At 34.5% G+C, this 20,284-nt stretch overlaps 1 protein-coding gene and 1 long non-coding RNA gene across 4 annotated transcripts; both read right to left on the bottom strand.

Moving 5' to 3' along the window:
- Positions 1 to 763: 763 nt before the first annotated feature.
- LOC131055383 (uncharacterized) lies at positions 764 to 1,291 on the bottom strand. The gene has a single exon (XM_057989841.2). The coding sequence runs from the start codon at positions 1,289 to 1,291 to the stop codon at positions 764 to 766; it is 528 nt and encodes a 175-aa protein (XP_057845824.2).
- A 7,882-nt stretch (positions 1,292 to 9,173) lies between these two features.
- Positions 9,174 to 11,960, bottom strand: LOC131055422 (uncharacterized). Of its 3 annotated transcripts, XR_009108348.2 has the most exons (6): positions 11,843 to 11,946; positions 11,484 to 11,683; positions 11,324 to 11,396; positions 11,172 to 11,222; positions 9,672 to 9,766; positions 9,174 to 9,562 (listed from the first exon to the last, which is right to left on the bottom strand). It is a non-coding gene; the product is annotated as an uncharacterized LOC131055422 (long non-coding RNA). The 3 variants fall into 3 exon arrangements; XR_009358717.1 differs by having other exon boundaries at positions 9,672 to 9,803; positions 11,484 to 11,960; XR_009108347.2 differs by having other exon boundaries at positions 11,484 to 11,943.
- Between the last annotated feature and the right edge of the window lie 8,324 nt (positions 11,961 to 20,284).

Below are 20,284 nucleotides of genomic sequence, written 5' to 3'. Positions count from 1 at the left end.
GAGTCCCTGTAAAACCCATTTATCTTAATAAAAAACAAAAATATTATTTATGTTTACTTTTGATGTATAATTTTTATGTCATTTTATATTTAATAATCTTCTTTAATTGATATAATATCTTGTCATTGTAAACTAGATACATATTTTATTATCAATCTTTGACTTAAAATATAAGTTTCAAGATGTTGATATTATTATCTTTCATTCAATATAATATATTTACATTGGAAAAAAATTCCATTGTAATATATTACATTACAAATAATTAGAATCTCTATACAACCATTTAAATTTTAAATAATCTCCAAAAATCAGGTAATGGCATACAGACTGTAATCGATCATGTACAATCTTCTAAAACAAGAGATGCAACTGTTATTAACAAATTTGACAACATAGATTATTCTTGTTGATTGGTAAGCCAAAAAAAAAATCCAAAAAAGACTGCCCTTGTGATTCCAAAACTCTTACATATTCCATAGCTAAAATTTTTTAAATTATTATTTTTTAAATAGACATATTAAATCCTTTTCCAAACAATATATTAGATATTGATATAATACACTTCCTTAGACTTAAAACAAAACACTACATTACAATAATTTATTAGCCCATATACAGTATTTATTTTCGTAAAACGCTGAATAGCCCATTGAACCTAATAAGCATGGTAAGAGTGTAGATAACAAACAAAGCGTACACTTGCACTAAGCTATGGTAGTATGCAACTAGAAAGTGAGACAACGATAAAGCTAAATACAGGTCAATGGATAGATGAGGCAACGACAAAGCTAAAGAGCAAACAGTCCCTGAGACTCCCCTTAAGATACACATAGTTACGTAGTAGCCCATCCTTCATAAACCCTGCCTTCTCTAGCACTCTTGCCGAGGCCACATTATTTGGGAGAACCAGAGCTTCAATCCTCGTTATTCCTTGCAACTCCTTCCATCTAATTTCGAGAGCAGTGATGACAGCTTGAGTGGTGACACCCATTTTCCAGTACTTCCTAGAGATGGCATACCCCATCTCTGCTCTGCAACTGTTCATTCCATTGCCTTGCTTAAGCATAATGTGGCCAATGACCTTACTACTACCTTGGATGCAAATGGCCTTAAACCAAGAGTGATGAATCACCACGTTTGCAACATATTCTCTTGCATGTTGCTTCGATTTGAAGGGCTCCCACGTCATAAAGCGTGTAACTTCCTCATCACTTGCCCATTCATAGAAATCATCTACGTCAGCCATACAGAAGTTTCTAGGATGTACTTGCATATGACTCTCAGCCATTCTTAATTTTAAAACTCTTGTTTTCACTGGGCTACTTGTATAACAATCAGATCATATCCATTAATGAATCTTAAAAGGAGTAAACAATATGTGATAGTTATTGCCTATTTATGCCCTTCGAGTAAAAAATGGCTCAGCAAGGTCCTAGGTTTTCTTCGTTAAATTTTGAAGAGTTTTAATTATAGAAGGAATCAAAATTCTAAGTTAACAATTTTCATGGTTCAACCAGACAAGTTACAATGTTAAAACTCTCTCTCGGATAATGCCAAAGATTTTAAAATTTTATTCTCCACATTGAAATAGGTAAAAGAAAAGTCTTTTGTGCATGAAGAGGGAAGTAATAAAGTTTGAAGACACAGATTTTCAATGTTGCTTTTAACTTTTCCTTTTGTCTTTTGTGGGTTCACTTCCAACTGGTACATTTTCATCTTTCAAAGAGGTGGAGGCTTTTGTGGTAAAAGTTGCATACAAAGGTTTTACACTTCAGTTTCACTGCCTTGGTCTCTTGAACAAGAAGTAGTCTAAATCATACAGAGGTTCTTGTACAAGAGAGGCTTTCTCAAAGCTTCACACAAAGAGCAGTCAAGGAGTTGTTCTAGGGATTTGGATGTGAAATCTGCACCATGATAGTGGAAAACACATCAGACAACCTTCTTTGGACCCATAAATGTATCATGAATGCCATCTTTTAAAGAGATAGGTATGTCCCTCTTATCATCAAACCTCTTATTATATTTTAAAGAGAAACAATTTTGTATGTGCATAAGAGATAGGGTTTTGACAGGGTTTTCAGAGCTTTAGATCAAGTTACGAATGGTAGCAATCATAAATAAATGAAAAAGAAGGGCACATTTGTTTATTTTCTAAGAAATACTTCTGAGAGTATCTGCAACACAAAAAAATATTCTTGATTTTGGAGCAACATAGCATAGATTGACCTTTGATCTCATGATGACAAGGTTTTGAAGGTTTTGAGAACAATGAGAATGCTATCATAAATGAAAAGTTGCAGTCATGACAGTCACATAGAGACAACAACCCCATATTAAAGTAGTGTTAATTGGAATGATCTATAGCAATCTACTTGACTTCTTAATAAATGATAGGGTTTGATACAAGTCATGGTCATTTTGTCAAACCCATGTATGACACTGTAATGCCTAGACAAAGAGAAACAAAGTAGTATAACAATAACAACAATCAATCAATATATAGTAAAAGGAATTAATGAGAAGGGTTTTTGACATTCACAATCTTGACTAATAGTCCAAAGCATATCAAAAGGATCATTCATAGCCAATAGTATCAATAGAAGACTTTACATAAAAGAAAGCAACAATGTAGAGAGCAATGTTGCTTAAAAAAATATGCAGTCATAGAAAAAGTCAAAACAATCTTGTGTCAAAGATGAAGGAGTCTAGGCGTATACAAAATTCTTGAAACCAAACACAAAACATGATGTTTTGTTTGTTGTAAAAAGGTAGCCTACACAAAAGGTAATTTTGTTGCTATAGTAAGGGTCAAAAAATCAATACAAATACAGTCCCATGAAGGGGCAACTTGACAGTTGAAGCAATGATAGTCGTATTGTATAGACCATTAGAAAATAATTTATGTAAAGTTGTGACAGTAATAGGGGCATACATGAAACATATGGCTTCATGAAAGGCACCTATTAATGCCTCAAGATCAGGCACACCATCAACAACATCTAGCAAAATCCTAGGGGACTCAAAGACTCCTTCAATTGTAAATGTCACAGATTCAAGGAAAATCTCTTGTTCATGAATTGATATCAACAAAATTAGTAACTTTTAGAAGCCATTCATTGCAGACTAGAGTGACATATCACCTAATATAAGTGTTTGACAACATTAAAGCGGTAGTATGAGCAACAAAGAGGCTATAAGGATTTAAGACAACAATGAGCTATGCATAACAGAGCATGCTACAAGTTACTGAATCAGACCTTTAATGTTTGAATAGAATAAATGGTAAAATACCAGGTACAAGCAAGATGAGATGAGCATAAGACATCAACAATAATCAACTTCAGAGATCATCAAACAGAGAGTAGAGTCAATTGAAGCTACATGATTCAAAGGTATTGATGCTTACGCAAATGGTATTAATGCCATAAGTCATATTGGCCCTCATAGGACAACTATAGTAGACAAAGTCATAAGGAACACCTTGTAACGAGATAATGACAGTCAATATAATAAAATAGTGATAGAGCATCATCAAGGATAGAGAGGAACAAATTACCAAGTATTTTGTAAATTAAGATAAAGAACCACCTTAAGGAGCAATATTGATCACTACTCATTATTTTGCTAACATGTGCAACAAGTACACAAGGAAATAACAATTACATACTATAATGACAGTGACATACATGGTCACCACAACCAATGAATGAAGGAAACATGAAGACAGTGAATAGTCACAATGCTGAGAAATGGGAAGGTCAGGTTACAGAGTGAAAAAATGAAGATAAAATAGATGTATATATGACAACATTAAAGGAGTAGATCTGCAATAAAATAAAGGCAAGACATTCCATTAAAAATGAGCAGCCAAAGCCAAGGTAATCAAATGGAGGAAAAGACAGAAATAAACAACCCATTCATAGGACAAAGATAGTCCTAGGTCTAAGCATGAAGACAACACCGAAGATCAATTGTAGTATTCAAAGAATGGTGACAATCTTGTAATGACAAAGGATTAGAAGAGGATTGGAATTTTAATCATCCAATGATGACTATGATAAAAATGTATTTAAGTACAATCTTAGAAGTAAAGATAAGCAACCAAACATAAGTGAACAAGAGTTTTTTTTAGCATTTAAGGAAAGTCACATCATCATATGCAATACAACAAAGAACCAACTCTAAGAGATATGAAAGGCAAGGTAGCCACCATTAAGACACAGTAACCAGTGACGACATTAGAACAAGAGAGTACATAACACTGCAACATCAAGGTCAGTGATAGGGGAGAAAAGAGAGACAACAGACTACGCCTAACGAAACCTAACCTGGCCATTAAGATTAAATTACAAAGCCTTAAGAAGGAACAATTCTAGGTCTTTATTTTCTCCTTCACCTTGCTAGTTTTTTATGCCCTTTCTAGTATGGTACACATTTTGGATATGGTGCTTACATATAGCTATTAAAGAATGCGTTAATGTAATACTTGAGAGAAGTCTCAAGAATGAGCATAAAGGATAGCAAGATACTAAGCAAACAAAGACATGGAAAGTTCATTACCTTCTGTCAAAGAAACATAAAGAAATGATATTCATTGGAATTACAATAGTCAAATGATCCTGGCAGTAACTAATAGCAAAAGAGAGAAGTCCTACGGACATCAATGCAAAGGAATGATGCATGTCTAGAAGGTTGTGGTCACAGTGAAGTCAATATCTTATCCTAGAGGACCATGAATAGGAATCTACAAAGAAGGCAATAAATAGTGAATGGATGAAATAAGAAAGGGATTGTGTATGAGAAAAGAAAGTCCTCTCAAGGTGATGAAGATGTAGTCTCAAGAGAATCAATGGTAACAATTGAGAGAATTGTGCACAAGTCTCATATGATTGTAAAGAGATGAATGCAATAGTCATGAGCAATGTATAAAAGATAAAAACATGGAGTTACAGTCCAAAGGAGATACCATAGTATATGGACATTATATAAAATCTAATGGAAGTGTGTCTTTTACATTTTTTTGATGAAGGATAAGCAATTGATAAAAAATGTAAATGTGTGATTGTTTCCTTTAAGGAGCTAGAGGTATACAATACAAGCCAGTGGTTTGTATTAGTCCTAGATCTGATAGATGATAGAGAAATGACAACTAAAAGCTTAGAGTAAGATAAGTATCGACCTACAATGACACAAGAATTTAGTTAAAAGATATCAGTGAACCCTTCTTGAGGTTAATGACATGTGTGTAGATTTTACAAAGATGAACCTTTATTAAAGAAATATTATCTTCAAACCCAATACAAGAACCATGAAATGATAAGTCACAATGGAGAAGAGAATCTTGACCTTGAATAATTATAGTCATAGTACTATAAGTCCTTTATCATAGTATCATTACAATAGTTCAAAGTCATAGAAGCAATGACTAATAACAATCCTAACTAGTCATGACCATCAAAGGGAAATGATTAATCATTTGGTTAGCAAACCCCCACAATCATGAATGCAACCAAAGGAATGTTATATAGCCACAAGTCACAATGGTGAAGATTCCATGCATGAAAGATGGAAAATAACAGTTCCAGATCAAGACAGTAATAAACTCATTGCAAACATTGTCAAAAATATCAAAGGTGTTTGATGTGTAGACCGTAGTATCATGGGTGGAAAGTTTCCTAATATTGCAGGTTAAAGACATAGTAAAAAATGGAAAAAGGATTGACCATCATAACAATCAAAGGTTCAATTCACTACACCCTTTAAGGGACTCGAGATTGTTAAGATGGTTAGAAATTAAGCAATGAAAATGACAGCATATGATAGGGAAAAAGAGAGTTTAAGAATAAGGGCCAAGGGTACTATCAAGCATTAGATAAGGTATAGTGAGCAACAAAATATATTAGACAACAAGAGCATGAATGGTAGATAAACACAAATAGTGATACAAGGGAAGGTGGTCATTTCTTAATTTCTTGACAGGGACCACAGGAATAAGAGGGTATCAACAAATGATTGTTACCATTTCTTAGATGAAAAACATACAAATGCAGCCAATATATTAGATAGAGTATTTCTCAATATTGTTCTTAGTCATAGTCATTAACATGTATAGAGAAATGAAAGAAGCACAATCTGTTGGGGATTGAAACTAAATACATAGTCCAAAGCACATAAGCATAATAGAAATGGCATGAGTGTGGTGGGCCAACTGAATATGTTGTCAAAGGATGAAAGGATGGTCAAAAGACAAAGAGGAAAGACTCTGGTAGTCATCTTAAATGATATAAAATAGTCAAAAAGAGATATCATCATAGCAGTCCATAATAGTCATCAACTAAAGGGAGTGACTGTATTTGGTCAAAAGGGCAGTCACTGTATTTGGTCAAGAAAAATGCATGAAAGAAAGATGGTGACTGTATTTTGTCAAAAGGACAGTCACATTATTGTTTCAAAAATGCCATCATAGTATTAGGTAAAAAAGACAGTCCATTATGAGGAAATCTTAAAGTAATTATTGGATAAAAAGATAAAGAGTCTACACCTAAAAAAGGCTAAGTTATTGAGAAACACTAATATGAGCAATCAGGCTTCCCTTCAATGCAACTATGATATCTTATTAACATGAACAACATAAAGGGGTCGTGACACTCTAACTTGTACTTAGAGAATGTGAGACTGGTGGTCTTGATTAACACTACAATAAGCACCAAAAAAGCACATGTTATGTTTTGAGAAGCCTAAGAAGGACAATTTTAGGAGGAAGCATCGTTGAGAAGATTGTTGTCATTGATAATCCCAATCCTAGTCAGATATTTTAAACTTTAATAATTGTGAAAATGGTGGGCAAATCTCAAGACAGTCAAAGAAAGATTGCTTGTTCTAAGTCAGAATACGAGTGTGAGTAAGGTTCTCAAGGGTGGATTGGATTTTGTACCCTTTCATTCACAATTTCCTAATAAGTACAATGACCTCTAACCAGTTGCACTATGCCCATGGGAGGCAAGAAAACAACGAACTTGGTAATCAATATATCCTTTATAAGTAGGATGATAGAGAACATGTGATTAAGAAGAATTTTTTTAGTAGATTTGTTTTTTTCTAGAGATCATGGTGGCACAAAACATGTGATGATATGTAGCATGATGAAATTTCTTTACACAACCATGTTAACTAGAGCTACAGTGTAGACTTCTATCAGGTCTCAGCTCCATAAGGCACCACAAAAGTAATGTGATTAGGGAATAAAGTCTGTATCTGAACAAAAATCGTTTTGATAAATCCTATATTATTAAGAAGAGAGCTCAACAAAATATTTTGTATGGAGGGCCTATTCCAGTGAAGAAGCAGTAGGTGGAGAGTAATCAAGTATCCATCAACTTGAATTCTCTAGTTCACTAATTCATGGTGTGGGGACTCAAGGAGGTCTTGTGGACATTTTAATAAGATTAATGAAGGTATTGAAGAACAATCAGAGATGGCGGATCAAAAGGTAATATTTTCTACTACAAATGAGAAACCCAATTAAGACACTAAAGTTCCTCCAAGTGAAAAGGAGACATAGTGGTATTGACAAAAACAATTAAGAAAGAAAAGCATCCTAGATATTAAGTTTGTTATACTATGAACAAGTCAATCCAAAAGCATATGCACCTAGATGAAGCAGGTGGCATTAATTAAGCATTTTGAGTGGTGCTCTTTGTTTTTTGTAATCCTTGGATCTATTCCTTTTTTCAAAACTTATTGCAAATATTTACTTTGTAAGAAAATAATTCCGGATACTTCGGATTAACACCAAAATAGATGGTTGTATAATTCCTCTATTTAGCATTGCAATATGATAGTGAAACTTTGAATGTATACTGGGAAGGAAATATGAATTTTTTCCTTTTTGTCCCCATAAAAAACTGCAAATAAATGCAAACAAATTACATAAATTACATTTCATATTGGAGATGAAAAATTATAAATGAAACAAATCAAGAGAAAAAAAAACATACATCATTTTTTTATAAATATCCTATTTGCTAGAAAAAAAGACACCTCAATGGAGAAAGGATAAGCATTTGATGACTTCAAGATTATCAAAACTGGAAAAAGAATGAGAGGTATAGTGGCACGATTCCAGTGGCCTTCTCTGTAGTTGATTGGGACATGAAATTGAATAGGGTTTTTTTGATGTTTGGCATTGGAAGTGTTTGGGATAGGCCTAGGTTGTTACTCTATCAATTCTGTTTGAGTTAGATTTCATATAATTTCTACCTAAAATTTGTTAACTTATTCAACTTGAGTGGTGTTCTCTAAACTACCAATTTGATTCAGACCATAGGGATTGAAATAATAGGAAGGTGTATAATCAACCTATGTCGTCATTATCCCCCTAAGAAACATGTTTGGTTTGGTACAAACTCAGATAGATAAATTCCACTAACTAAGAATGCATACAAACAAGATCCACTCAGGAGGAACCAACACATCATTTGACAGGGTTACCAAGACAAATTCAACTTGGTATAAAACCAAATTGTATATGACATAATGGTAGAACAAATTATACAAAGGGTTTTTGATATTTAATCAAGCAGAGAACTAAGAGCTTATTTTTTACCAGAGTACATATCTTATGTTAATGATAGTGTGTGTTTTGTACTTATTTCCATGCTTGTTCATTGCCTTCATGTTGATTTTGTCCTTGAAACTTGAAATAAACACTCTAAATCTATGTCTGGTTGATTCTCAAACACAATACCAAGAACATTAGCATTTCAGTACTGTACCCTTAATTTATGCATTAAGAAAATGAAAATCTTACATTGGCACTTGGTAGCAGCAAAAAGATGTATGAAAACTGAATTTCAGCAACATAGTTATTAATTTGACCATGTAGACATTACATGCAGCACAAATGTTGTAGTTGAAAGTCTATTGGTTTAAAATACATCAACGTTTAGCCTACTGATGTATGCTGGTTTTCAGTAGCAATTTTCTTTGGATCATAACATAAGTGAATTTAACTTTGTGTTTAGGAGTTGTGCAGGTAATTTCTATTTCAATTGTAGATCACAAATATATACATAAAACAAAAGTTTGACAAGTCTATGGGAAACACCATCCTCTATCACAACCTGAATTCTATCATTTGTTCCATCTAATAGGTATGACACAACCCAACATGCATCTGACAAGATTTCCTCATCATCTATTTGAATCAGATAACCAAGAACTGGAAGTGCTAATTTTGTTTGCATCAAAGAAGACAGTTTTAAGTGATACAGAAAGGATTAGTACATCCATTCCATGGCTTACATATATAATCATCAAGTCTTACAATTATTCAAATTCTCAAGTAATAGACAACCCTTTTCATAATTTTATACCTGCTTAAAGGGTGGTTGTGGTGTGCCCGACAGTTATTATGCAGTTTATAAATAACATTTCTTACCACTGACAACTTTGCATGATCATTCAATTGAGCTAGGAGTGGCATAATGCCACCATGACTAAGGACTATATCTCTAAACTCGGTGCTTTCACCAAATAGATTTGTGAGAATCCGAACAACCTGTAACAAGATAAAAATGTTAACAATAAAAAAGAACTGTAGAAAGCCAGTATATGCAAAAATCATAGTTACACAATATGGTGACAAGTGAAAGGGTTTAGAACATAACTTGTTCCTGCACATCATCTCTAGGGGATCAAAGAAGCTCCACAAAATATGGCATAGATCAATGACCAATCACAACTCTTGTTTGCTCCGAGGTTCCTGATGCAATGTTTGTCAAAGACCAGGGAGTTCCAAACTATACCATAACAATTGAAACACACGAATTACTGAGGCATTTTGCTGACTTAATATTCTATCAAAAGTTATCGAGCAAATTGGACACTCCACTTGAAGTGAAGGAAACTCATGCCTTGTAAGCAACTCTACAAACCGAGGGACAATGGCAACATTAATAACTTCCTCAATGGGGCAGGCACCATTCTGTTACATATGTTTTGGTAGATGGTTATCTTTCAGAAGCAAAAAAGAGAAAAATCATGATGAAATAGCAAGATAAAGATGCACACCAAATTAAAGAAGCTTCCTATAAAGATGAGTTTCTTCCAACTATAAACTTGGATCATTTGAATATACTCCAGACACCATTGCAGGAAAATTTCCCAACTTCAAAATTTTCAATAGAAGAAAAAGGTATGGAGGTTTCCCAAAAAATAAGAGAGAACACAAATATTATTATTTCAGGAACAAATAATTTCTTGTATAAATGGTTAAGGAGCATGAGATTCGTTAAATTGAATAAATTATCATAAGATATCTTCTCAATCCCATTGAAGAAATTGAGTAGCCTTTGAAAAAAGTTTGAGTATGTTCATAATTCATAGAAAACTAATGAATCTAATGAAGGGAGATTCCTAAGAGTAGTAGTATTCCCTTCAGGACTCAATTAAAAATCTAGCCACATACAAAGGTTATAGACTGTGACTAAAATACCCTCTCTTGAACTATTATAAACAATTTTGGCACTTCAAATTAAAACCATCATGGCCACTAAATCAAATACTACTCACGGACTGGTTTTATTTCTAGGGTTTAGTATTTGCCTCATAGAATGGATTTAGGGGTAATGGCATCCTTTTATTCTACTCATGTCATTGTCGTACAGTGAGGTTAAAGTGAAAAGAAGAGATTAAAAAACATTTTTTCTTGTGACTTAGCATTTATGGTTGTAGCTAAAATGGCATGGGCCATGTGACCCTTATAAACAGGGGAGGACTTATTTTGTTAACCAGTATTTCAGTATTATCAAGTTCTGAAATAGAACAGAATGTGCGTACCAGTTATACACAGACAGAATCACAATTCTTAAAGTTATTTTCATCTTAATTAATATTAGCTATACTTCCACATTGCCCAGATCAACATTAAACCCTGAAAAAAATAAAAAACTTATGCAGTCAATTTGTAAAACCAGAAATCAAATTTGGTAGGGATCGTTGCACTGACTGTATGTCCATAGGTAAAGGTATTTGTTACCAAATACTCTGTCAATACGAGCCTCCCAAATGCCCATTTTGATGGTGTTTGTCGCACAATAATGCATGTACTATTAATAAGAAGCTTCATCTACAGATAATTTATTAATCTTGCCTTATAAAATGGTTACCTGGAAACACCACGATATTTTGAGATTCCTCTTGAAAATCCATTGCTCCTTCTGCATAAAAAAAAATGGGGTTATTCATGAGAAAAATGTTGTCCCAGCCCATATAAGTGATTAGCAGATTTTAATATTGTTCTGGTGCAGAAAATGCCTACCTTCTAAGAGAATCAACATACTCCTCTCTCAATATGTTTTGCATTCCTCCAACTCTTTTGTATATGTGTTTGTCTATGGAGACATTGAAAAAGGGTTTTATTAGAGACAAATATAATAGATAGAAACGAAGTATCCTATTAAAGAGAAGGATTTTCTTACAAGAAGTTTTGATGTTTTTTCCAAACCCCAGTGTTTGAGAGCAGCCAGATCGTATCCGTGTGATGCGATCTCTTCATCCTCATATGCTCTTGTGGAGATGTCATTTATTCAATAATTTCAGCCTATTTCTTGCACTATGCTCTACCCACAAACAAAAGTAACCCAGCAAAACTTTAATGGAAAGGTACTGTACTGTTTTGCTGCATACCCAGATAAACTGTGTGATTAACAACACGTTGACAACCAAGATGAGCATAAAAGAGAAAAATGACGATTCAAGTCAGTAACATAGAGCTATTGTCAAATTATTGTAGAAAACCACAATGCAATTAAGATACGATTCGAAACAATCCATTCACATTGCCAAGCTTTCTTGTTCTTGAACTTGTTCTAGCACATTTTGTCCATAGATGTGCCTCATATCGACCAGTCCATTTGTGTTTGAAGAGACAGACAAAATCATCAAGATCTACCATTTTATAGTGAAAGCCATTGCCCAAAGTTTCTAGGCACGTCTATATTATTGTTTTGCCCATAAATCACACACTGTATAGTTCAAATTAGCAAATAAATACATGGGAGAGAGAAATATTTGCCAAAATTTGACTCAAGCACAAATATCAAAGGTGAAAACTTTAAAAAATTCAAGAAACAATGGAGGAGTATCCTTCCATAACTAGTTTAAAACGAAAAAATTTATCAAAATTTGCAAAAAAAAACAAACACAGTCCATTGGAAAAAAATGATTACAACCCATTTCTATAAAAAAATATAAAACCCACACATACGAATGAAATTAGAAGTGCATTAGTTGTGAAACAAAGATATAATGTGTCTCTAATTCAAAGATGAAAGATAATGTTGAACAACCTCTGGTGATCTTCCTCGGCATGTTTGTGTAGAACACAAGATGCCACTGAGAGGGGGGGTGAATCAGTGGTTTCCAAACTTAACCCTTTAAATGCTAAATGTGTGTACTGGTTACCAGATCTAACACAAAGTGAATATACCGGTGAGATAAGGAGAAGACGAAAATTCAAGCACACACAAAGGGCACATCAGATAACACCAGATATATGAGGAAAACCCAATATGAGAAAAACCTCAGTGAGAAATGCTGCTAGAGTCTACTGCTCCAATCCAGCCTCACAATAACCACTTGTATTACAAAGTTTAGGGCACCAACCCAAGGAGCACCAACCCCTACATCGAGCACCAATTCAGTGATCACAATAATTACAAAACAATACAATAGTTATTACCCAGTTACAAATGAATTATGTAACCTCTCACAATCAAATCACTCTACCAGTTCAAATCTTCTCAACCGATTCGTTACTCACGCTGATCCTAATGTCCTTCACTCTCTGTTGTAACCTTACCGATTGAGTCCTCTTTTTGCTACTTTGCCTCTTCTCTGCTGGTCACTGTTATCTTATCTCTATTGATTCTCTGCTCACACTAATCCACTGCAACTTGTCACTACCGGTTCACTTGACTGCTACACTCTTTGAAGCTTACCAGTCACTCTAACGTTACTGGTTAAACCCCTCTTAAGCCCTCTTGTTGGTTGCACCTCCACACACTCTAATTCATTTATGGTCTTCCACATATTACACTTGGACTAAACCAATGATATTCTCTTCTTCTCCTCTATCTGGCCTGCAACATCATCTTCTATGATCTCTAGTCTGCATATTTATATATGATCTTTCCCATCAAATCATCAATTCAATCTTGGCGTGCTACGGTTCCTTCCACCGACCATGGATAATATCAAATGATATCTAATCTACATGGGGATGGACAACCTGCAAGCAATCAGACATCACTGCCAATATCACTACTTCCAATACACATTTGATATATTTAGCAAACACGACAAACTCATCATCGACCTGCATCTATCAATCACATTAAATGATCTCTTGGCTACCTTCACCAGATCCGATCTGCACTTGAATATTCTGCATCAATTGTTGACATCAAGGAATCATATCTATGTCCTTTGTTATGTCTTAAGCCACAACCCTCTGCATCTAACCCATGATTTTTGTAGTTTGCCCTAACTGTTGACCCAATTACCAACTACCTCGTTCACTGACCTCTGCATGTTAGCTTTTCTACTTTGCCACTTAGAAGCCACATGTCTTCTTTGTCGACATCCAATTCAACAGACTGTGTCAGTTCAAGCTTAGTCACCGATCAAGTTCACTATCAGTATACACCTACCGGTTCATCTTACCTTGTTGATTATACACTAACGGGTCAACCTTCATGCCATGCTTTTCTTTGTTCTCCCAGTTGGATCACATTTTCCCAATCACCACACTTGCCAAACCACAACATGTTTCCAGAATGAGTCACTATACACATGTCCATCTGATAGGATCTTTTTTCTTTGCCTATTTTCTCTCTTACCAGTTGACATTGACATGTCAACTGTCTCTAATTCACACCTCATGTCCTACTGGTTGCAAGATAATCTCAGACATCAATCATCAATAGGCATCTCTATTGATATCAGCAACCCGAAGTGAATCCCTATCCACAATGTTGGCATTATGGATGAATTGATTATGTCTTTCATTGATGTTTTGTCATTGATTTCAATCCTAGCTGTTATGGTTGGTTACCGATAGACAAGTTTTGGTTACTAGTAGAAGATCTAGTGTTACCAACAGAAGAGACTGTTTGTTGAACACTTCAGACATGCTTGGATCAGTTAAGTATATTTGATTTCATGTTTTATATGCTCCATGAGCATGTTTTGGTTAGTTGGTATTGGCTTGGTAATCGGATGCTATCATACACTCTGGTAAACCCTTATCAGCACTAGTTTAAGGCTTTACCGACAGAGCTTTCATTAAGGAATCGTGACAGGATGCATAGTTGGTGTTGGTGCAACTTCTTCATTGATTTTAGGATGTTGAAGATGTTCTTTGATTGTGCTTCAAACTGTTTGAAGACATTGCTTTGGAGTGGTGGACCCAGAATAGGGCTGGTACCTATCTAGGTTATGGACTGGTATCATGCTAACATGTACTCTACACATTAATAGAATGTTTCAAGATGATTTATGAATCTTTTATTATTGTTTTGGTCTCAAGACGACATGGCATATCATTGTAATATAGAATTATGTAATGATCTTATTATAATATCTTTAGGTGGCTGACCTAATCAGTTTAGGCCTTAGGATTTGTATAAATAAGAGGTATAAACTCTTTGTAAAGTATCATGGTTATTGGAAAGGTCATGATCAAGTAATGTAATGTGTGAATATTGTAATATCATTCGGGCAGAGGAGTTGGTCGATCATTGGTGATCGAATTGGATTCAGAAGAGGATTTAGTCCTGTGACATTGAGCTTAACCGAGATTGTAATCAAGCATGGTAGATGCTATTTCTAGCAATTCACTCTATGGGATTGTTGTCCATTTATTTTGAGATGGTTGTAGCCTCTCTGTAGTCAGTGAGACTCTTTTGTGATGAGAAGTATGCTCTAGGCAGTGTGCCTTTCTGCAAGTGCAGGCCCCTCATTCTAACATATACTTTCTGTAGAAGTATCATCTAACTGTGGGTAGGCTTCCCAACATGGTTTTTTCCTTTCTGGGTTTTCCACATACAAATCATGGTGTTATGTTGTATAGTTTCTTTGCACTGATTATCTAGTTAATTGTTAAGTTATATTGTTTATTGGTATCTTTCCATATCAACATCTGCATGTGCTTTACAAATATTTGATTTGTTTAAGGTTATATTGTGGATTAAAGTTATAATCTATTAACAACTGATTCACCACCCCCCCCCCCCCCTTCTCAGTTGTTCACCAGTTATCCTAACAATTGGTATCAGAGATTTGGTCCTCTTTTGCAAAATCTTAACCGCTTGAGATAGATCCTATGGCAACTAATCCACTGGCAATTATTTTCAGAAGAGAAATCCCTAAGCTTGATGGAACAAATTATGGGATATGGAAAATTGGAATGGAGACTCATCTTAGATGTCTTGGCAAGGACATTTGCGAGATCAGTAAGAAAGGATACACACCTTATGATCCAACATCTGGCAATCCTTCTCCTGTAGACTTGGATAAGAATATTGAAAATGATTACAGAGCTAGAGAAGCTCTCTTGTGTGCACTTACTGATCAGCAGATTATGGGATTGATTGAAAAATCTTTGGCTAAGGTTATGTGGGACAAATTGAAAACTTTGAATGAAGGTGATCCTACTATCAAAATTGCTAAACATGATGGTTACCGGGTAAGATATGAAAACTTGAAAATGGAAGATAATGAAAGAATTGCTATGTTTATGGAAAGAGTAAATAAAATTGTTATGGGAATTCAATGTTGTGGAGGATTTCTAAGTGAAATGAAATAGTTTCCAAAGTCTTGAGAGCACTTCCACTAGCTTACAAGATGAAGGCAACTATAATTAATGGGTTAAGAACAATGGCAAACACCTTAGTTAACAAAGACATTTTGATTGGGAAATTATCTACTTTTGAGCTTGAAGAATTTGGATCTTCTGGAGCTATAAAGTCTGAACCTGCTTTTCATGCATCATAATCAACATCTACTAGAAAAAAGTGGTAGGAAAGCCCTATATGCAAAAGAATTGGAAGACGTGAGGAAAGAAGATGAAGAACTTAAGAAACTTGAAGCCTTATTTGCTAGAAGAATACCTAAAGGACCAACTGGAAGTAAGTATGAAGGAAAAGAACCTTTGAAATGTTTTACATGTAATAAGATTGGTCATTTTGCATCTAGATGTCCTGAAAGGAATGTAAGGTTTGAGAAAAAAGTTAAGAAATCTTTTAAGCCTAACCGAAACGGATATAGATTCAAGAAGAGTAAACAATACTACATAGTAAATGAGGAAGGAGTAACTGATGACTCTGAAGATGAATCAACAAAAGACTCTGCTAGTGGATCTGGAAATGGAAAAGAATGGGTATTCTATGCTTTGAAGGAAGATGAATTGGAATCGGAACCGGCTATCAAGAATGTAGAAAAAGCCTTGGCAGCAAAAGTTGAAGATAAGGATGAATGGGTAATTGATAGTGGATGCTCACATCATATGACTGGAGATAAAGGGAAATTTCCATCTTTATAAGAATTCAATGGCGATCAAGTCATATTTGGAGATGACAAGGCATGTATGATCAAAGGTAGAGGTATTATTTCTTTGGATGACAAGGATAACACTACTAATGTCTATTATGTAGAAGGTTTAAGGCATAATCCTTTGAGTGTTGATCAATTGGTTGATAAGGGTTTTCAACTTCAGTTTAAAGATAGAAAATGCTAAATCATTAGCAAGATTGGTTTGGATATTGCAACCGGTATACAGACAGGAAGTAATATCTTTCATTTGATCACTGGTAATAAGACACGTTTGATTGCTCATATTAATGAGATTTGGCTATAGCATAAGAGGTTGTGTCATATTAATTTTGATTGTATTATTAAGATCTGTTCAACTAAGGCATTTAGAGATATGCCTAAGGTTATGAAGCCTCATAATCCAATATGTAAGGAATGTCAATTGGGTAAGCAAGTAAGAAGTTCTTTTAAGAGCATACATGATAAATCTAATGATGTACTTGATTTGATTCACACTAACTTATGTGGTCCAACAAGGACTAGAAGCTTTCAAGGTGATAGGTATTTCATGCTGATTATTGATGACTATTCTAGAATAATGTGGGTGACTTTTCTAAGGGAGAAGTTTGAAGCTTTTGAGAAATTCAAGATCTTTTAAGCGAAGGTTGAAACTGAAACTGGATTGAAAAATCAAATGTCTAAGATCAGATCATGGCAGTGAGTTCACTTCTCATGAATTTAACACTTATTATGAGACAAATGGAATCAAGAGACAACTATCTGCACCTAGGACTCCTCAACAAAATAGAGTAGTTGAAAGAAAGAATAGAACCATTTTGTATGCAGCTAGATCTATGATGGTGGAAGTCAAATTGCCTCATATCTAGTGGAGAGATGCAGTGAGTACAACAGTCTACACATTCAACATAGTTCACATAAAAGGTGAAACCGGTAAGACCCCTTATGAACTATGGTTTGGACATACACCTATAGTTAATTATTTCAAAATTTTTGGAAGTAAATGCTATATCAGAAGGGATGATTCAATTGGAAAGTTTGATCCTAGATGTGATGAAGGGATATTTCTTGGTTATTCAATTAAGAGAAAAGCATATAGATGTTATAACAAAAGATTGTAGAAAATTATGGAGAGTGCTAATGTGAAAGTGGATGAGCAGTATAGAAATAATTATATATCATATGACAGGGAACTCATAGTGGAAATGATCATAACTGAACTAACAATGCCTCAACTAGCACAGGAAGCTGAGACAGTTACACTGGCACAATCATAAAATTCAATTGTGACTGATGATTAGAGTAGTGAGCCTAAATTTCAAAAGACACCAAGGATTGTAAGATTAAATCATTCTGAAGATCAAATTATTGGTGATAGAAACAAGGGAGTCATGAGAAGAAGAAAACTGGAAAATGAAGAGGTATGTCCTATTTCTCAAGTTGAACCTGCAACTGTTATTGAAGCTTGTAAGGATAAACATTGGTTAAAGGCTATGGAAGATTAATTATATCAAATAGAGAAGAATGAAACTTGGTCTTTAGTTTCCCACCCTAAAAATAAGAATGTTATTGGGACTAAATGGATTTTTAGAAATAAATTGAATGAGGATGGTCAATTTATAAGTAACAAGGCTAGATTGGTTTGTAAAGGATATTCTCAATTGGAAGGAATTAATTATGGTGAGACATTTGCACTTGTAGCTAGAATTGAAGCTGCTAGACTATTTCTTGCCTATGCAGCTTATAAGAACTATAAGGTTTATCAAATGGATGTTAAATGTGCATTTTTGAATGGTGAGCTTGATGAAGAAGTTTACATTGAGCAACCTGATGGATTTTTAGTGACAGATGATAAAGATATGGTTTGCATATTGAAGAAAGCTTTATATGGATTGAAACAGGCTCCTAGAGCTTGGTATGCAAGGTTGGATAAATATCTTTTGAAGCTTGGTTTTACTAAAGGTAGTGTTGATAGTAATCTATATTATAAGATCACTGATAATGATATTCAGATTATTGAAGTTTTTGTTGATGATATCAATTTTGGAGGAGAAGATAAATTGTGCATGGAATTTGCTAACAACATGAAGAATGAATTTGAAATGTCCATGATTAGTGAGATGAAATTTTTCTTAGGTTTGCAGATTACTCAAACTGACAAAGGGATTTTTATCTGTCAAACTAAGTATATGAGGGAATTGGTGAAAAAGTTTGTGGAGAATTCCAAACCAGTAAGTACTCCTCTGACTACAAGTGAGAAATTATCTATCAAGGATACTTCTATATGGGTAAATCCGACAAGGTATAAGTCTATGATTGGTGGTCTGTTATATCTAGCTCAGACTAGACCTGATATTATGAATCTAGTAAATATTTTTTCAAGATATCAAAGTAATCCTAAAGAAAATCATGAATGTGCAGTAAAGAGGATATTCCGGTATTTGCAAGGAACAATAGAATATGGCTTATGGTATTCCAGAAATGATGATTTCACTTTATGTACATATACTAACTCAGATTGGGCAAGTGATACTGATGACAGGAAGAGCACTTCTGGTGGAGCTCTCTTTCTTGGAAATAAACTAGTTTCACGGATCAACAAAAAATAGTCATGCATTTCTTTATCTACTGCAGAAGCTGAGTATGTTGCAGCAACAACTAATTGCACTCAAGTCTTGTGGACGAAGAAAATGTTGAAGGATATCAGGTTAAATTGTAGTGAACCAGTATTTATCTATCGTGATAACTCTACAGCTATTGACATGTCTAAGAATCTGGTATTTCACTCTAAGAATAAGCATATTTCAATAAAGTATATCTTTTTGAAGGACAAGGTTGAAGAAAAGGAAGTCAAATTGGTTTATGTGAACACTAAAGAACATATTGTAGACAGATTCACTAAACTGTTGTCTAAGGAATCATTTGATTATTTGAGAGACATGTTAGGGGTTTCTGCCCCTCTGAAAGAGACTTGATTGATGAAGTTTGTCATCAATTCGACTTTCATTACCAAAGACATTATTCATTCCGACACTAATGACTGGTGCTACTACTCAAGGGGAGTAGTCAGCTTTGAGATTCAGAATTTTATATCATTGCTTTGATATTTTTGTCAGATTTTTGGCATTGATGTGAAAGGCGGAGAGATAGTAATGTGAAAAATCATTCAAAACCTTACAAAGATATCATTCATAGGGGGAGAGCTATTAATTGTTGGTTGTTTTCCACAGGGGGAGACTTGTTTGGCATTTCTTGGTACTTAGATGTTTTTCACATCTAGTGTTGCCATTAATGGCAGAGGGGGATATTGTTGGAATTATGGATGAATTGATTATGTGCTACATTGATTTTTTATCATTGATTTCAACACTAGCTATTATGGTTGGTTATCAACAGATAAGTTTTGGTTACCGGTAGAAGATCTAGTGTTACCAGCAGAAGAGACTATCTGTTGGACACTTTCGGCATGCTTGGATCAGTGAAGTATATTTGATTTCATGTGTTATATGCTCCATGAGTATGTTTTGGTCAGTTGGTATTGGCTTGTTAATTGGATGCTATCATATGCTTTGGTAACCCCTTACCGACACTAGTTTAAGGCTTTACCAACAAAGCTTTCATTAAGAAATTGTGACGGGATGCATAGTTGGTGTTGGTGCAACTTCTTCAT

This window comes from Cryptomeria japonica, chromosome 8 (genome assembly GCF_030272615.1).
Source record: "Cryptomeria japonica chromosome 8, Sugi_1.0, whole genome shotgun sequence".
NCBI lineage: Eukaryota > Viridiplantae > Streptophyta > Pinopsida > Cupressales > Cupressaceae > Cryptomeria > Cryptomeria japonica.
The sequence above is the reverse complement of the archived record's forward strand: the minus strand, read 5'-3'. Positions and strand labels throughout refer to the sequence as shown.